General features: G+C 37.5%; 1 protein-coding gene across 3 annotated transcripts in view; it reads right to left on the bottom strand.

Moving 5' to 3' along the window:
* The window catches only part of arhgef2a (Rho guanine nucleotide exchange factor (GEF) 2a), an 86,940-nt gene that overhangs the window by 58,429 nt on the left and 8,131 nt on the right, over positions 1 to 20,380 (bottom strand). For 2 of the 3 annotated variants that reach the window (XM_079830214.1, XM_079830215.1), the window contains exons 2-3: positions 3,064 to 3,126; positions 2,728 to 2,933 (exon numbers count right to left, since the gene is read on the bottom strand). In XM_079830214.1, coding sequence (XP_079686340.1) covers positions 2,728 to 2,933; positions 3,064 to 3,099 — 242 coding nt within the window. In that variant the 5' untranslated portion in view covers positions 3,100 to 3,126. The remainder of the gene's footprint in view (positions 1 to 2,727; positions 2,934 to 3,063; positions 3,127 to 20,380) is intronic. The other variant, XM_079830216.1, reaches the window with a different exon arrangement.

Below are 20,380 nucleotides of genomic sequence, written 5' to 3'. Positions count from 1 at the left end.
TTATTACAGAGTAACACAAATTATAAGCTCCACAGTACATCTGCAATAACATAAACAAACCTACACATATGTAAACACACACATATATACAAACTAATAACATTAAAGTTTTAAAAACTACAATCTCACTCTTTTTTCTTCCTTTAATTGATTTTAAGTCAGTAACACTAACCAGACAACGACCCAAAATGCAGTGTAATGTTAGCTCCCTACTAGAGAGACCTATGTCTGTGTGTGTGTGTGTGTGTGTGTCTTTCTCTGTCTCCTCACTGAGTACATTGGCACTGGCTGGTAGTGATCTCACAATAATAGTCCACAGAGTGACACAGTAGAGGCCCTATATCAGCACAGTTGTGGACGAGTGTTTGTGTGTGTGTGTGTGTGTGTGTGTGTGTGTGGTTCAGGTATACCCTACATTATGGGGACAAAATGTCCCAACAAAGATGATAATATCTGAAATCCTTGTCAATGTAGGGATATTTTTGGTCCCCATGAGGAAAACAGCTTATAAAATAATTCTAGGTGACGTTTTTTGCAAATGTAAAAATGCAGAACGTTTTCTGTGATAGGTAGGTTTAGGGGTATGGTTAGTGTAGAGGGATGGAATATGTAGTTTCTACAGTATAAAAATCATTATGTCTATGGAAAGTCCCCATAAAACATGGAAACCTAACATTTTGGGCATGGTATTTGGTACGGGCATGGCCTAACTCTCATAAATATGTTGATTTAAAGCAGAGGTTCTCAAACCCATCCAAGGGACCCCTCACCACTGTACATTTTGTATGTCTCCCTCACCTAGGACAGGTTTGAGGACCACTGGTTTAAAGAATAGTGTTTCCTTAAAAGGGGTTTGCAACGGAGTGTCTACTTACACTAAGTGCAAATAGCCTGCCTTAACTCCGCCCATTAACATCTGGTTGGGCCAGACAAAATTACGGAAGACATTGAATTGTTTACAGCAGCAGTGGTTAGGGGTAAGGCGTGTGGAGAGAGAGTTGACACAAATCGACCGAGGCTCGAATCCGCCTTTTGCCGAACTCTACTCCCTTTTCCCATCACATATCAGATCGGAAAGGCATTTATTTTCAATAAAATGAAGAAAATATTCAAAAAGGAGATATATAAAGTGTCTAACGTGTGTTTAATAATAAAATGTTTATTGGTTAGAGTTAGGGGTATGTTTAGGGAGGGCTTTATTGTCCCAATAAGGCGGCATCCATTTAATCATTTTAATAAATATAATGATTTGCATTCCGTTGATTTGCATAACTTTACTTTACTTTATTGTTTATTTTTACAGGGGCAATGCACAATAATAGTAATTGCACCAGAGCACCAGAGCATAACAACACTGAGGTGCAAAAAGTATCTGCCACTATTTATAAGTATAAATATTATCTATTGCAAAGAAAATACTGCTATTTTTACATTGTGTAAATAGAATATATCACTATTTTCACTTAGTGTAAACAGCAGATCGCTTAGAAATGCTGCTACTTGCACTTGTAAATAGTGTAAATAGAATCTATTGCTATTTAAACAGTGTAAATAGCAGCTATCGCTATTTGCACTTAGTGTAAATACCATATATCATACCAAATGCCAATGTTGAATGAATATTTATATTTTATATATTAAAAAACGATTATTACAATAAAAAAAGTAAAAATGTTCTTTTAAATATATTAAGGGTAAGAAAAAGAGTAATGGCTACTGAAAATACCAGCTTTGCCATAACAGTAATAAATGGCACAGAAAAAAAAGTGTTTTTTTGTTAAAAACAGTTGTGCTGCTTAATATTTTAGTAGATTTTTTTAGTGGAAACATTTTTTCAGGATTCTTTGAACAGAAATGTCAAAAGAACAGAATTTATTTGACAATTTTACAGTAAAAATGTTTACTGTAATTTTCTCACAATTGAATGCATCTTGCTAAATAAAAGTTCATTTTCAAAAAAAGTCCTCTGCTTAAAATAGAATTTATTGTAATCCATAGCAATCATGTTCAATTTATATTGCAATAAATAAACAAATAAATATTCTAATTTGCAGGATTAACCATTAATTTCAGTAAACACTTGTTTGAAGTAAATCATTTAGATTGTGGGGTTTTGCTGACAAACAAAAACATTTTTATGGTATAAAATTCTACAGTTTGGAGTCTTTTTGTTTACTTTATTGTAATATTTTGACACAGCAGGTGTGCATTAAACTGATAAAATATATATGTTTATAATATATTTTATTAAAACTGATAAAAATAACAGTAAAGACACTTATAATGTAACACAAAGTTTACATTTCCAATAAATGCATTTCTTTTGAACTTTCTTTTTATCAAAATTAAAAAAATCCTTGAGCACCAAATCAGCATATTAGAATGAATTCCGGAGGATCATGTGACACTAAAGACTGTAGTAATAATGCTGAAAATTCAGCTTTGCCCTCACAGGAATAAACTGCATTTTAAAATCTCTTTTACTGTGTTCTTGATCAAATAAATGCAACCTTGGTGAATGCAAGTGTCTCCTATCAAAAACAATAAATTCTATATGATTTATATGATATGATGTTTCATCATGATAACAGCATTTTATTATACCGGTATGTCAGTACAGATAAAGCCAAATTACTCACACTTTCCAATTTTTTTTATTAATTCAGGCAGAGCACACTTGGTCCATTTTAAAGTACTGAAGTGCCACAGATGTAAATGTGTTCTCACCTGCGTGTGTCATTGGGTGGATATCCCTGTGCGACGGCTCCTGGTTCCCAGCTGTGTCTCCTCCAGGGGTCGATTTCAGTCAAGTGACAAGTGGCAGGGGAGCGTAAGGTCACGGCCAGAGGGCCGGGGGAGATCGGTGGAGAGCAGTGAGGAGGTGAGAATGAGGAACATGAAGGAAGAGGAGAGGGAGGAGGAGTGCTCGACATCTAGGTGTAATGAAAAAGAGAAGGAACAAATGAGATTGTGTTTAAGTGCGCATAAGAAACAAATGAATGCAAAATTACTGGCATGCACAGCTCTTTCCTCACACCGAAACACGTTTGCACAATTTCATACCGTGTCCATAAGGTCAGGCAGCTCCTCAGGGCCCATACTCAGATTACAGATTCACTGCTCCCCCTACAGATCAAAATAGGACATTACTATTCCTTAAGGATGTGCTTGGGCAAAATCGACACAAAGATAACATAACAAAAAAAGTCATATCCAATACACTACAGATCCAAACCACCATTAATCCATCAAGTCAAGTCAAACTATGATCTTTTTTAATGCCACATCACCAGCAAAGGCTATCTTCATGGTGAGAATAAAGTCAATAACAAAAGTCATAGAATTAACGAAACTATTAGGCATTTCCCATTACCCTGAATAAAAACTATTTACATGAAAAATAGTGCAGTCTAGATATGTTTAACAGTCATTGGAGTTCGACAAGGAATGGCACGATACAGTTTTATGAATAAAATATGCTATGAATGGTTGAAAGGTAATTATATGGTTGCTAAGGTATGCTGATTGGTTTTTACCACATTGTTATCCAGTTGCTAAGGTGTGCTGGAAGGTTGCTAGGTAGCTAGGTAGGATTTGATCTGATGTGCTAGTTTTATGATTTGTCAGATGAAAATCTTAGGTCCATTCTTTCCCTAAAAGAACACACAGTTGAGTTTTACCGTTTTCGAAATCCATTCAGCCGATCTCCAGGTCTGGCGGTAGCACTTTTAGCATATCTTCTTAGCATAGCTAATTGAATCTGATTAGACCGTTAGCATATATTGAAGAGTTTCAATATTTTTTTTGACTCTTTTGTAGATCAGTGGCGGCTGGTCAATAGAGGGCGCTGGGGCGCCGCCCCTATCAAAATTCCAGAAATATACATGTATACAAAAATGATATAAAAATGAAATAAAAATGAAATAGTTTACTCATACGACGTGCCGGCTGTTAGTAAGAGCCTCAGCATTTAATAAAAACTGGCTTAGATCAGTTAACTAATATGTTCTTCAATATGTTTCATGCGGTTTCATGCGTGAGGGACGCCGGACAAATGGATGTCTATCTGAGTCCAAAAATATACGGGCAGCATGTGACCTGAAGCTGGTCTCTAATTGTTTTTTAAAGATCCTCCTCCGGACGCAGGTCGCTGCATCCCTGTCGAATCAGAATTGGATGTGTGTTATTTTATCCAATCTGATTGGTTCTTGTCACCTGTCATTCAAATTTCCGCTCTTGGCCACTAAAGCGAAAGTGTGCGGGCGACACAGTCACTCCGACTCCGCCAAAACCTTGTTATGATGATCAGTTTCTTGGAGATGGCAGCAGTTAAACCAAATTCTTTCACAAGGCGTTCGTTGGAAGATTCCGAAACCGGACCAACACGATTTACAAATCCAGCAGGCCAGTGACAGGACGCAGCTGCACTCGGAGCTTCACGCGCTTGTTATGAGAAACGTAGGTGGCTAGCTGGATGTGTTGTTAGCAATGCCCTTTATTGCTTTCCCTGTCTTTTATTTCAAAGTGTCGGTACTGAAGTTTTGTGGACAACAACGGGGTAAGAGACCTCAAATATCTGACTGAACAATGCAAACGTCATGACACTACTGAGATGACTGACTTTAATCAGAGAGTCATTAAGAAATTTGCTGGCCAGAAAGAAAGGAGAGCAACATTTATGTTCAAATAGTCAACATGCTAGTCTGTTGTTGCTGTTTTTTTTTTTTCCCCTCATTCAAATTATATGTGGGAAATGAATGTGTAAAAATATAAAAGTGAAGATACTGTCTCCCCCCCCCGCCGAAAAAAACGCCCCCCCCCCAAAAAAAAATTATTATCACCAGCCGCCACTGCTGTAGATACATTGTGTACTAAGACCGACAGAAAATGTAAAGTTGTGATTTTCTAGGCCGATATGGCTAGGAAATATTCTCTCATTCCTGCGTAATAATCAAGGAACTTTGTTCCGTACCATGGGTGCAGCAGGCGCAATGATATTACGCAGCGGCTGAAAATAGGCTAACTTCCATCAACATAACAAACGTGACAACCTGCTTGCACAAGAAGCATGCCCGGCTTGTAATCATGGAGACATTTGTGAGAGACGATTCAGAAGATATTTACTTTGGTTCAGATCCTGAACCGTATATATTTGAACCGGAATACCTGCGACTCTGCAACTATACAAACTTAGTGCCAGTCATGTTGGAAGTTACCTAGCTGAGGACTATTTTCAGGCACTTCATAATATCATTGCGCCTGCTGCACCCATGGTACGGCACCAAAGTTTCTTGATTTAAATAGGACAAATATTGAAACTCTTTGGTACTAGAGATGCTAACTGTCTAATCAGAGTCAATGATCTATGCTAAGCTATGCTAAAAGGGCTATGGCCAGACCCGGAGATCAGCTGAATGGATTCGAAAACGGTAAAACTCAACTGTTTAACTCTAGGGGAGTTGGATAATGAGCCTATTTTCAAAAATATTGGAGTGTTCCTTTAACCCTCAGGTGCTCTTCGTTTAGTGGCAATTTATTTTTCTTCAATAATGTTTTCTTTTTAATTTTGTATTTTGAGATGATTTGATGGTATTTTTATTTATTTATGCAATAATTATGGTCTATTTTTGCCATTTTGTTTTTTTTTTCTTTATTATTGCAGTATTTCAGGTTAAAATAGAGACTAGGCCCTCAAAATAATTTTTTTTGAAGGCAGATTAGTGCCCTCTCTAGGAATTATTTAAGAAATCATGCAACCATGGGTGCAATCACTAGAGCGAGGTCTCTATGGAGAGGCTTGAGAATTCCCTAGGTCTCTTTTGAACACATTTAATTATTTATTTTTTTGTTGATGGATGTGTATATATATTTAAAAATCTCAAAGACTATTTATCATAAAGTTTTAGACTTTTTGCAGATTTCCCATTAATTTCCTATGGTGGTCATTTTGGACCGAAGAGCACAAGTGGGAGTATTTTTTTTTTGACCACTTAGCATGCTTTAATCATGCCCTCAGTTTGTTTGTGTGTTTACATACCTAATGCTAGAAAAGTCACCAAGTTTCATATCATTCTGATTAAGCTGTGATTTAAAAAAAATCAAATTGTGGTTCATAGGTTCAGTTTTTCATAGGTGTGTGTGTGTGTGTGTGTGTGTGTGTATAACTGTGCGTGTGTGTGTGTGAGTGGATGTGTCAATATCACACTCTTGATGTTTTAGAGTGTCACCCCTTTACTGCTGTGTACTTTTTTTCAGCATCGTGGCCGATTTGTAGATTGTACACACAAATATTCGGAGAATTTTTGTGTTTTTGCCGATTTCCCATTCATTTCCTATGGTCGGTCATTTATGACCGAAGACAATGAACGCTACTTTTTTTTTACGACCAATTAGCATGCTCGAATCATGACCTCAATTTTTTTGTGTGTTTACATACCTAATGCTAGAAAAGTCACCAAGTTTCATATTATTCCGATGAAGCAGTGATTTTTAACATTTCAAAACAGAACATTTTCCGGTCAGAAATGACCAAAGAGCACCAGAGGGTTAAGGTGCTTTAAAATTATTATTATTGATTTAATCTAATGTATTCAGGTTCAGGGCCGTCCCAAAGCATGGAGCTGGGCCCAGTGCGAGTTAGAGGAAACAGGGCCTCGGTCCCCCTCAGTCCGTTCACGTTCGATACGGGGGCCCAATAAAGCGCAGACTTCTGCGGTCACTCCAGTTGCACCGCATTAATGATGGCCCTGGTCAGGTTTTTTCAGTCATACAAAATTTTTTTGACTTCTATACATCCAGTTAATTAGATGTTACCAGTATTTCTAGAATGTAGAACAACTTTCTTTGCAGTGTAAATAAACTTAAGCGTATCTGATATCATATCACAGTTCAGTTTACAACTGCAATAAAAGTCCAGCATATGAGAGAATTCATGCAGTCATAAAAGTTTTCCAGGTCATTGCACATTTAGTAAAAATGTGTCGTAACCTCACAGTGTTTTAATTCCAATCCAGGAAAGTGAGTGATGGGGTGGGGACAGCTTTGGTTCATGTTTTAACTCCAAGAGTCTGTTTATCTCTCATTTTACCTCCCTCTTCCTTTCTTCCCCTCGGTCTCTATGGTTATCGCATATTACATAACACTGTTTTGAAATCGTCTGGAGTGGTTCTTCCATCCTTTTCTTTATCCCCATTCTAATAGGAGTGCATTGTGAAGCACACATAGGCCTATATAAAACCATTTCCTCTCAAGTATAATGGCTTCTGTCTCTCTAGTAGCCTATTCCAGTTTGCAACACATTAAAAGTGAGCAATGTCCTGCAAATCATTTGTCTATGAATGTACACGACACAAAGACACGGTCTGCCAACTGGCCGAGATAAGGTTGTAATTTCCACACCTTTGTGTATGCAAGCTCGTACATTGAAAGTAAACTGACTGTAGAAAGAGAATGTAGAGGTCGAGAGGTTTGTTGTAATCGAAGTTCATGATTTTGTTTCCTAGCAACAAATCTGTTGATAAGGCACTGTGTGTAATGCTTATCAAACATACATTTTTGTTCTTAAAGCTGCAGTTGGTAACTTTTGTAAAAAATTATTTTTTACATATTTGTTAAACCTGTCATTATGTCCTGACAGTAGAATATGAGACAGATAATCTGTGAAAATAAATCAAGCTCCTCTGGCTCCTCCCAGTGGTCCTTTTGCCATTTGCAGAAATACACCGCTCCCGGTAAGAAACAACCAATCGGAGCCAGGAGGAATGTCTTAGCAGTGTCAATCAAGCTCGTGTGCGCGCTGATCATACCACTCTCATGCACAGCGCGAGCGCGTACAGGCGTTCAAAATCAAATCATTTTGCCTTTTTTTTTTAAATGCATAGTTCATCCAAATATTAAAATCATGTTATTTACAAAAAAAAACATGGAAAACAAAATGATGTAATTTGTGTGTGGAGTGTAATTATGCATTTAAGTACTGAGTATTATGAATTAACTAAATATAGTGTTAGGGTTAGGTATAGGGATTTGTTTAGGGTTAGTTGCATGTAATTATGCATAATGTACTGTAATTATGCATCATGTACTGTTAATACTACAGTAATGTAACATGTTACAAGGACACTGTAAAATAATGTGTTAAGTGTGTTTTTGTGCATGTATAAGATCTGCAAAGCTACAAAGCTCAAAGTCTCCCGCAAAAAGATCAATTCTATCTAAAAGAGAAGGCAGGTCCAGACCTAGCTAAAATGCCTCAATAGAATTCTCCCTCACTGACCTACGTCACTAGGTGAAAAAATTGCATAATGGCACCCAACTGCATACGCAAAGAAAAAAAGGAGTGGCTTCAGCTATCGTAGTTGTCGCCACCATGTTGTGGAGATGCTGTGTGTTTCTATGTGAAAGCAAAAGCACTTTATTTGGCCATCTGGAATTAGAAATCAGTGGTTAAGATTTATTTACAAGACTGTTCCAGAACAGTACAACCCAAATGTTTGTGTGTGTGTGTGAAGCGCATTTTACCGTGGACAGTTTCCTGAGCCTGTGAGACCTGCTGCGCACAAAGACTATTTCTAAAAAAAAAATGAGGCAATTCCAACTTTGCTAGGGCTATCTGGCGCTTTGAATCAGAGCCTGCAAGTATGTTTCATTATTTGTTGAAGTATTTGCTATTGAGTTTTGACAGGGTTTTGAGCAGTAAGGAGTACCGCATATTGTTTGTCGTTCTTAAGGCCTGTTCACACCGGGATGATTTTTGTGCGCGTTTATCGCCGACGTTTAACGCCTCGTGACTAAACAAAGGGCGCCAATGTGAGTTAGGGTGACCACCATCAAACAAACCAAATGTGGGACAATTACTAAGTTTGTGTGGGACAATGTGGGACATGTTACCGACACTAAAACATAACCTGAAACTGTTACACAATATCTATCTAACTTAATAAAAACATATGTATTCTGCCTTTCAGATGATAAAAATACTTTGTTCTTTAGTCCCTTCCAGAAAACACCATTACATCACAATGTAACATTGTACATGTCATTTAAATTCAACATCACTGAGCCCAAAGGCAGCAGATCTGACCAAGTCCAATAATGAACAAATAAATAATAAAGCAACATGAAATTAGTTCATTGACAGTCTTATATATTATATTATATATTAAGAATATAACCAATTTACCGAATTATCCATTTGTACATGGAACGAATCCGCTCCACATTTTGATTGACCGCCGTCACAACCTATAGCGACCGTGTTTACTCCTTTCTTTTCAACCATTGGATAGGATTTTAAAAACGGCTGTTGTTGTATTTGTGAAAGGAGGGATGTTACGTCTGACGAAGCGCTGTTAAATATGTCTAGGTGAAAAACGATGCCGCAAAAAGAATAAATGAAATGCTTTCTTAAAAAGGCAAAAGAACGCATGCGTTATATGATAATAAATTAAAAACCAACAGACTGATGAAAATGCGGGACATTTTCTCAATATGCGGCGTGCGGGACAAGGGGTGAAAATGCTGTGCGGTACAACGCAAAGCGGGACGGGTGGTCACCCTAATGTGAGTGCACACCAACGCGTAAAAATGGCAGGCGTAAAAAAAGCGGCATTAAAAAAACCCGCCTTGGGTTTGTTTTTTTTGTTTTGATGCGGCACGTTAAAAGCTGGTCGACCAATGAGATCGGCGCTTTTGTTCACGTGCCTGGAGCTGCTGAAGTGACAGTAAAACACGACACAAAACGGTCTTGCCGAGCACACATTCATACGACGAAGAAAAAGTAGGTAGACAAAGAAGAAGATGAGCTGCTAATGCTGCTTGCCAGTTAGTAAAAAGTGTGTGAATGGCATAGACAGTAAAAGAAATTGACACAGCGACCCCATAGGGTTCCCATAGGGCCTGTCTGACCGTTGTACGTCTTCTAGTAGTTGTGCAAAGTGAAATATTTTGTACCGTTGCTTTTGGCTCTCTATGGGCTTCTCCCCATGCTTCTCCCTTGACTTTATCGGACTTTATGCCTCCACGTCCCCCCGATTGCCTCATAGACTTTAAAAGATTGCCTGCGAGCTTCTCCTCCTGTCTATACGGTAATTTATCTACTGTGCGACGAGAGTCGCGTGGTTATGACGCAATCGTTAGCCTATTTTTTACAAAAACGGCTTCTACGGGGCGATAATGTAAGATACTAATGGAGCCTTTTATACATTGTCGTGTTTCTTTAGAAATAAACAATAGTCAAATGGAGTCTTTAAACGCCTCAGATGTAAAGTTATTCGCTGTCAAAGTGATGCCAAAATGAATGGGAGTCAATGGGATGCTAACAGCAGGTGATGGCTTGGTTAGCAATGGCTTCCCCTATGGAAGGCATGCTTTCCGGGTGCTAGATTACCCCCTTGGTGAATGGTTTTTGCAAGCACGTAAATACTGTCTCTTTTTCTTCTGAGTGACAAGTGAGTGTCAGAAGCGTAAAGTGCCGCAGCACCAGCTTGTGTACCGGGAGCGCCATCTACTGAATACCACTTTTATAGTGGCGCATGAGAGAATACAATAATTATATTTTTTGTGTCCCCATTTGCTCAAATAGCAAAAGAAAAGCTCCACAATAGTATTTTCACAACTTTCAAAAAGAGGGGAAAAACAGAGTGTGATTGATAACGGCAGTGAAAAGAGAGAAAGCTGTTAATTTTACCGTGACAAAGACGCTGTATTAGAAACACCCTCACTGCAGCGGTAACTTGTTTTTTTGTAATTTGATTCAAAAGTAATATAATACAAAGTATTAGTGTTATAAATGTACATAAATTTTTTTTAAAAATGAAAATACAAAAAACTTTTGCTATTGATGACCATTAAAACGCGGCATCACAGTCTGTGAAAAGGGTCCATTGTGCTTTCAAACTGGCCACGTTTGTCACATGCAGCTGAACCACGGCTTGTGTACTGTGAATACATACGAGTATCAGGTTTTAGGAAGACTGGGCATACAAGAGGAGCTACAATAATGTACAGTATGTGAAAAATAATATATTTTTGAACATTAAAGCATGTGGCTGGGCACCGAACGGCGATACTTTTATGGTATCGAACTAAAAACTCCAATACTATGAGTATCGAAAAATTATTTATCTTTCGGTGCCAAATTTCAGTTCCAAAAGCCAAGCGGCTTTTATACACTTATAAAAGTGGATGCCGAGTCAGCAAAGTGCAACATATGCGATAAGTATTGCAACCAAAGGCGCAAAAGGAATACTTTCTGTGAGACGTCCGTTCGTACGGGAACTTGGTGCTTATAAAAGCTCACAACACGCGATGTATATCATTCATATCCTGATTCATGTTTCCATTAACCATGTTAATGTAGGTGTTTGTAGGCTACTTGCTTGAATTGTATATTAATTGTACAATTGTGCATTAATTATCCTATGTATATCCATTAATTATAGCCTACTATGTTTTACTATATAGAGGAACAAGTTGACTTCGCCTGCTAGGGAGAGATTGCTCATGCTCAAGAAAAGAAATGCATTTGTGACCAAATATTCTACAAGTGTGCAACTCTCATTGCATGGATTCACATATTAATTCGCGGATGTGCAACATTTGTCTGGGACTTCACATTTTTGATACGGGTGTGTGAATGCGTTTTGCACCATATTTACTGCAGAAAGTGTAGAAAAAATGTGAGAGTATGAGTTTCTTCATGTGTAATTCGTAGAATAGGATGTGTGCATCTGCAGTGAAGAATGTGTGAAGGTGTAACTGTTGTGTTGTGTTTGTAGGTGAGAAAAAAAATCTACAAGTTTACAACTCTTTTTCTCTGTGGCTTCAAATTTATTGATACACATGTGTGGATATGCTCTACAGCTACAAATTCCACTCTCACGCGTGTTCAGTTGTTTTGCCAACTGGCTCAAATGGCTTCACATCAGCGCATCGCATCTGCACTAAAATCGAGCTGCACAGTTGACACAGGATTTGCCACTTGCACAATCGAGGCAGTGTCGCATCGTCACTAAAGTTTATAATTTGCATTTATTTTTAAGTCTTGCCAGTGTTCAAACCGCTCAGCACACACACGCACACACAGGCCATCTCACAAAAAGCTTGCGAGTACAAATTGCGCTGAAATGGTCAAATAAACACAAATGTATGTACTAAATTACCGTCTTGACGAGTATGCACGTAAACCCCGTTGTGACCATAGACCGTAAAAAAACCTTGACTCGCGAGTGAACATTTTGTGCAACTGCATGTAACCGTATCCGTGTTCGCTCTTAAAGTGACAGCAGTCAAATAAACTGCTGCTGTCTCTGAGTTTCTCTCTATCTTGTATTCTTTGATTCACCTTTATGACACTCACTGCTCTTGAATGACTAACTTTTGCAACCTGAAGTGTAAGGATTAATCTAATTAAATTTGTTCAGGGAAGACCAATATTAATTTACATTTGATTTCTTATTAAATGTCCTTCCCTCAATACTAATGTTAGACCTACCTGAAAATTTGTCTTTAAAAACAAAAATGCACTGCATGATCAAATAGGTGAGATAATTATATACATTTATATGACAAGAGTCACCTAAGGGGGGGATTCCCCCATTGTCAGAAATAAAATTCAGGCCCTGAATGTCTGTAAAATTCCCTATAAATAATTCTACACGATAAAAAGAATGCTTCAAATAGATCGGTATCGGTGATCATATCGGCAGATATTGCTTCCTGTGATCGTGAAAGGAACTCTTGATGCTTCAGCATACCGAGACATTTTGGACAATTTCATGCTCCCAACTCGAAGATGGCCCCTTCCTGTTCCAACATGACTGCGCACCAGTGACAAATGCAAGGTACATAAAGACATGGATGAGTTTAGTGTGGAGGAACTGGACTGGCCTGCACAGAGTCCTGACCTCAACCCAATAGAACACCTTTGGGATGAATTAGAGCAGAGACTGCGAGCCTGGCCTTCTCGTCCAACATCAGTGCCTGACCTCACAAATGTGCTTCTAGAAGAATGGTCTCAAATTCCCATAAACACACTCCTAAACCTTGTGGAAAGCCTTCCCAGAAGAGTTGAAGCTGTTATACTGTAGCTGCAAAGGGTCGGCCATTTCCATATTAAACCCTATGGATTAAGAATGGGATGTCATTAAAGTTCATGTGCATGTAAAGGCAGGCGTCCCAAAAACGTTTGGCAATATAGTGTATTTGGGTTGTTGACATGACACAGCCTTTTTACTGTCACACAAGATAAAAATAAATATAATTAGTATTGTTATCATTTAACATGTAAATGGTTAAATTTCTCTTACATGGACCTGTTGATATAAAAACTTCTTTGTCTTTAGATTTAAAATTTTTTTTTTTGAGGCAAATCTTCCTATGGTATGACTGTCTCAAGCATGGTTCAATAAATTACAACTTTTATAAATTAAAAAGAAAAGCATATAAATTAATGTTAATTAATACCTCTGGCATAATTTTACATGTGTCTATTTTAGTAAATGGCAATCATTTTTTTCATCCATATATTTCTAAAACCATAGGATCTTGATACATTTTGTCACTGAAAATCATGTCCCCCGGTGTGACAACATATCCTGATTTTAAATCAGCCAATTCCACGGACAACTTTGATTAGTTAAAGGACCCCATTTAAGGTCATGTTACTGAAGCCCCCCTGTGAAGCCCATGACATGTGCACATGGTTAGTTTTTGTCTTAGAATTGTTCAAATATTTAACGCTTTTAACACTATAAAAGTGTTAGGTTTTGTTGTCATTTAGTCTGACACTCCTAAATTATATATTTTTTTTAACTAAGAATGTATGTTAAACGACATAATCATGGAAAATTATGAAACTGTTAATGACAGGTTAGCTACGAATAGCAAGGTCATTAACTGACTCAAAAGACAGATAATGTCCACCGGTGTGACACATGTACTGTCACACCGGAGGACAAAGATGTCACACAAGAGGACAAAGTCTCTTTAAAAAGCATTTTAAATAATTAAATAAGATTTTTTTAACTCCTTTTTAATCTTTTTCTGAACATTTTCAGTGTTCTTAAATGCAATAATTACATTAATAATTACAAAATTTTCCTGATGTTTGGCAGATGATTTTTACTGAAATAAAGTCATGAAAATAAGTATAAAATGTGATATTGAGGGAGAGAAATGAGTGGGAGGGAGAGGACCTGAAAGTATAGAGAGATAGAGAGAAAATGAACAGGGGTCCACACAGAAGGGAGGAGATCCCAAAGTAAATAGAATCGAAATGATAAAAAGAGCAGCCATATACTTTAAAATATATATATTCTTAAAAACATAGTTGATGATTTAACAAAATGGAATGTTATTTCTTCTTTAACAAACAAATGAATTACATTAAAAAAAGATTTTGTGGGTGTTAACATTTCAAAGATATTTGAACCGTTCACCGTTCATTTTGTTGATGTAAAAAAAAACGGCTGATATTGTTTCTATCAAAATTAAATACTTTCTTCTTTGACACATTCAAAGTTAAATAAAAATACTTTAATGTAATACACCTCACTTTCTTTAATGCAATAACTACCATTTCAGTCCGTTAGTGTGACATAATGTCCTACGGTATGACACACATAAATAAAATAACCACAGATATGTCTTTATCTCAAAATACCTTAAAAGAATAGTTGAGTATTACAGTAGGGGAGATATAAGCATCATCTTAAAATGGTATGATTTTCAGCAGTTTTGAAAGGATGACAGCGAAGTTTGTCTCATATTTATTTAAAAAGTCCAACAAGTGGGGAAAAATGTTATTCATAATTTCATATTAAATGAATAGCACTATATGAAAATATGTGTCTAACAATTAAGATCAATCTCTCTCATGCTATTTGTATATTATTAAAAGGGTTTTTTTTTCCAAAATTTTTGCTGTCACACATCATAGGACACATTTACGGTACAGTTCAGTAAAAATGTTTAAAAAAACACACACACACACACACACACAAAGGAAAGATCTGATAAAGTTAGGTACCCCTTATATTTGCTCAAACATCAGACTTCACACTACATAAATATTATGTATTTTTTCTTAAAAAATTATTGTGTTTTACAAAAAAAGCATTTTACTGCCTTCATTTACATATTCATCTAACAGTCGCTCTCAGCATGGATGATGGTCTTTATACCCCTAAGCAAAGAACGAAAACAAAACTTTGATGTGAGGCCTTTACCCAATCTTCTCCTCCATTTTTGCACTTAACCACTGCATCTGGAACATTTAGTCAATGAGCTCAACCCAAGAACCAAATCAATTTAATTTAAAAAATAATTCATTTTTATGGCTGATATTTTGGCTGCTAAATTTTCACCTTTGGCAGGTGTGGCAAAAAGTTCATTTTGGACTTGACTCAGATGTCATAACATTTAAAATTCCACAAGATCGTCACAAGATTACTGATAATACCATAATCACATTATGTCAGCATGAAGGCAGCCAGCCCTTTTTTTCCCTCCACACACGGGAACATCAACTGTCTTTTATACACCCTCTTACCCTTCCTTCTCAGTCTTTCACTCCTCCACCACTCCTGGGGCACTTTTCCACTCCTCTCGCTCATACATTTACTCGTTCTTGCGTACTTTTGCCCCTCTTTCTCCTCTCTCTATATCCACCCTAACTTTAGAGTCTAGCACCAAACAAAGGATAGATCAAATTACCGCCTGTTTCATTGCTCAACAGAGGCGTGGGAGTGGACGATGGATTTTTATTGGACATATCTGATGTCTTTAAAGGTGAGGTGTGTGATTTCTGCAGCTCTAACACTGCAATGGAATGGAAAAGAATAATGACTGTTTTCAATCAGGTTTCCCCAAAGACTGTCTATCTGCCATTGGACAAAGAAATAAATAATCTGCCACTGGTTAAGACAACATTGCTGTGCTAGTTGGGATGCTAAAACAATACATACAAAGTTATATTATACAATTCAAAAGTTTTCAAAAGACACTAATGCTTTATGCATTAAAATTAATCTAAACAGTTGATCTAACAATGTTACAAAATGTTTTAGTTAGGGCCTCAACTAACGATTATTTTAATGATCGATTAATCTGTCGATTATTTTTTCGATTAATCGGATATAAAAAAAACATTAATTTCCAATCCTTTATTCAAAATTGACAGTGCAAATTCACAGTGCAAAATTTCTTCAGAAAGTGCACAGGCTCCTACAATAAATCTATAAATATCTTTAAATTGTAATGCATTAAGAATTTCTCTAAAATGTCCAAACCCATTATATACTCCTGGAGAAAACATCTACTGTATTAACCTATTAATATGAATGATATTAAGGTTTAAACATGCAATACAGACACAGATTTAACTGCTGTGACATATAAAACAATATTATGTAACAATTAAATAAAACTACTCCTAAAGAACAACACAATGTCTTATTTTCAATGAATGATATGCATTCTTTATAACAACATTCCTTATAGATTAAATATGGATTAAATAATTCATGTATAATAAATATAATGAATCCTTATTAAAACTAAAGAGGTGATTTTCTCTGTCTTTTGTTGTTTGATTAATATTAAGAGCACAAATGGAAGCAGGTTAATGGACTGCTGTCACTTTAAGACCGAATGCTGACCGAAAATGACAATAGATATTAGTCATAGTTTTTGTCATTTAAAGCTGGTTTTGATTTTCGTCTCGTTTTTGTCTGTGAAAAATGTTGTTGATTAAAATATTGACAAATTATTTGTCAATGAAATTAACATAGCAACAGATGTAGTCTTACAAACTATACCACCACTGCTTTACTACTGTTATTAACAAGCTAACGCTAACTTGTCATGCTTTTCAAGCTGGATAACGAGTAAACAAGCACCAGAAGAGCTACTGGAGGGACGTCACGCTCCTCACTTCGAAACGGAACAAAAATGGGATTTTGTAGTGACTTAAAGGGTTAGTTCACCCAAAAATGAAAATTCTGTCATTAATTACTCACCCTCATGTCGTTGGACACCCGTAAGACCTCCGTTCATATTCGGAACACAAATGAAGATATTTTAGTTGAAAGCTGATGGCTGAGAAAGGCTTCACACAGGCCTCCATTGGCATTCAGTACATTCACACTTCCAATATCCATGAAAGGCACTTAAAACGTCGTTACAAAGTCTATCTCACCACAGTGGCTCTACAATAATTTTACGATGCGACGACAATAGTTTTTGTGCGCAAAAAAAAAAATCAAAACAACACCTTTATCCAACTTGTTCTCGACTTCCGTGTATGCCTCCACGACGCATGCGCGAGAATATGACGCAGATCCGGCGTTCGGACATATGACCCAGAAGCGATTTGTTTACGAGCAGAGGAAGACGCGCGTGTCTAAGCTGTTGGATTCTACATTGATCGTGCTTTAGGTCTCGGCGTAGTTCTCAAAGTGGGGCTTAAGTGTGTATTTCATGGATTCCCGAACGCCGGCGCTACGTCATTTTCTCGCGCATGCGTCGTGGAGGCACACACGGAAGTCGAGAACAAGTTGGATAAAGGTGTTATTTTGATTTTTTTTTGCGCACAAAAACTATTGTCGTCGCATCGTAAAATTATTGTAGAGCCACTGTGGTGAGATAGACTTTGTAACAACGTTTTAAGTGCCTTTCATGGATCTTGGAAGTGTGAATGTACTGAATGCCAATGGAGGCCTATCTGAAGCCTTTCTCAGCCATCAGCTTTCAACTAAAATATCTTCATTTGTGTTCCGAATATGAACGGAGGTCTTACAGGTGTCCAACGACATGAGGGTGAGTAATTAATGACAGAATTCTCATTTTTGGGTGAACTAACCCTTTAACGTTACCCTGCTGTTGAACTCCCTTCCTCCTCATCAAGGACTCCAAGATGTTTTCGTTTTAGGTGCTGAATCACCACCGTGGTGCTCCCGTGCCATTTCGCGTCGCTTTTGCTCCAATGAACACACTTTTTCGATTTATTAATGGCGCTTTTCGACTGGTAGGGCTCGGCTCGGTTTGCTTTTCCGCTGCGTGGTACGACGGGTACAGCACGGCTCGCCCGCTTCCACTCTGCTTTGCGCTCAACTGTGCTTTTTTTATACTCAAACATCTCTGCGTCTTATTGATGGGCATAATAGTCACGCGACACAACGAATCGATAATGAAATTCGTTGCCAACTTTTTTAATTATGGAATTTTATCGATTCGTTGTTGCAGTCCTAATTTTAGTTTAAAAAATAAAGCAGCAAAATAGAAGAAATGTTTTTTTGAGCACCAAATCATCATATTAGAATGATTTATGAAGGAAGACTGGAGTAATGACTGGAGTAATGGCTGCTGAAAATTCTGCTTTGCCAAATATCTAATCAGCCAATCACATGGTAGTGAATCAATCCATTTAAGCATCCTGAAAATGGTCAAGACACTCTGCTGAAAATCAAACCGAGCATCAGAATGGGGAAGAAAGGTTATTTAAGTGAATTTTGAAAGTGGTGGTTGGTGCCAGACGAGCTGGTCTGCTGATCTACTGGGATTTTCACCCAGTATAACCATTTCAAGGAGAATGGTTCGAAATTTATATCCAGTGAGCGGCACTTCTGTCGGTGAAAATGCCTTGTTGATGCCAGAGGTCAGATGACACTCTTTACAACTGAAGAATGAAGAAGTGCATCTCTGAACGCACAACACGTCGAACCTTGAAGCAGATGGGCTACAGCAGCGGAAGACCCCACCGGGTGCCACTCCTGTCAGATAAGAACAGGAAACTGAGGATACAAATCAAACAGGCTAAGCAAAATTGGACAATAGAAGATTGGAACGTTGCCTGGTCTGATGAGTCTCGATTTCTGCTGTGACATTCAGATGGTAGGGGCAGAAATTGGCATAAACAACATGAAAGCATGGATCTGTCCTGCCTAGTATCGATGGTTTAGGCTGCCGGTGATGGTTTAATGGTGTGGGGGATATTTTCTTGGCAAACTTTGGCCCCCCCTTAGTACCAAATGAGCATTGTTTAAATGCCACAGCCAACCTGAGTATTGTTGCTGACCATGTCCATCCCTTCATTACCACAGTAAACCCTTCTTCTGATAGCTACTTCCAGCAGAATAACGTGCCATGTCACAAAGCTTAAACCGTATCAAACTGGTTTCTTGAACATGACAATGAGTTCACTATACTCAAATGACCTCCACAGTCACTAGATCTCAGTCCAATAGAGCACCTTGGGGGGAAAGGGAGAAAGGGAGACAGCAACTGTGTGATGCTATCATGCCAATATGGACCAAAATATCTGAGGAATGGTTCCATTATCTTTTTGAATCTATGCCATGAAGAATCAAGGCAGTTCTGGAGGCAAAATGGGGTCCAACCTGGTACTAGCAATGTGTACCTAATAAAGTGGCCAGTGAGTGTATATAATATATATATATATATATATATATTAGAGCTGCAACTAACGATTATTTTTTCTGTCCACTAATCTAACGATTATTTTTTCGATTAGTCGACTAATCTAACGATTATTTTTCCAGATTAATCTTATTATTCTTTTTTACTGATTTTTGTATTTCGAAGAGGGTAGTGAATTTGTATATTATTTTAACATGAAATAAATGAATGATGACAATATTAATTGTATTTCAGGAAGGGTAGTGTACATAGTATGCCAATTTATAATGAAATATATGAACACAAGAAGCTTTTTAAACATAATATATAATGATACTATTCATCATAAAATGTATACAGAGTAGGCCTAATTAGGAAAAGTTGTTTACTATAGTAGTTGAGTATGATTTACTTATTGATTTGTGTCAATAGTAAACGAAAATGCCCTTGTATTTATCTGCAAAAGGTTCACATACAGGAGCTTTCAGCATAGTTTTAATATAGTATAACTAGTTGTCTATTTTGAAGATACATGTGCATAAACAACGACTAAAGCTGCCAGAAGTTTTTGCCCAAACTTCAAAGACACATTTAAATGATGAGGCATATCTTAACTTTAATGTTACTTTAATCATGCAAACTACATATACAGCATGTTATTATGCATATGTGTTTGGGACAGAGGGGAACCAGGTCGCATTAACAGGAGATATATGCAGCCCATAATAAATAAAGGCACGAGACGTACTGGGGTCGGAGAAGAACCCCGGAAAATGTGACCGTCTGTTGCAATACACGCGCCACGGTTCAGCTGCGCGAGAGAACACTGGCAGCAGGGTTGCCAGGTTTTCACAACAAAACCCACCCATTCGTTACTCAAAACTAGCCCAAAACAAGCCCAATCGTGTTTCGGGGGGGTTCTCTGGTAAACATCGCGTTCGGGGGGTTAAATATGTGTGCTTTT

This window comes from Gobio gobio, assembly GCF_949357685.1.
Source record: "Gobio gobio genome assembly, chromosome: 11".
NCBI classification, from domain to species: Eukaryota; Metazoa; Chordata; class Actinopteri; order Cypriniformes; family Gobionidae; genus Gobio; species Gobio gobio.
The sequence above is the reverse complement of the archived record's forward strand: the minus strand, read 5'-3'. Positions and strand labels throughout refer to the sequence as shown.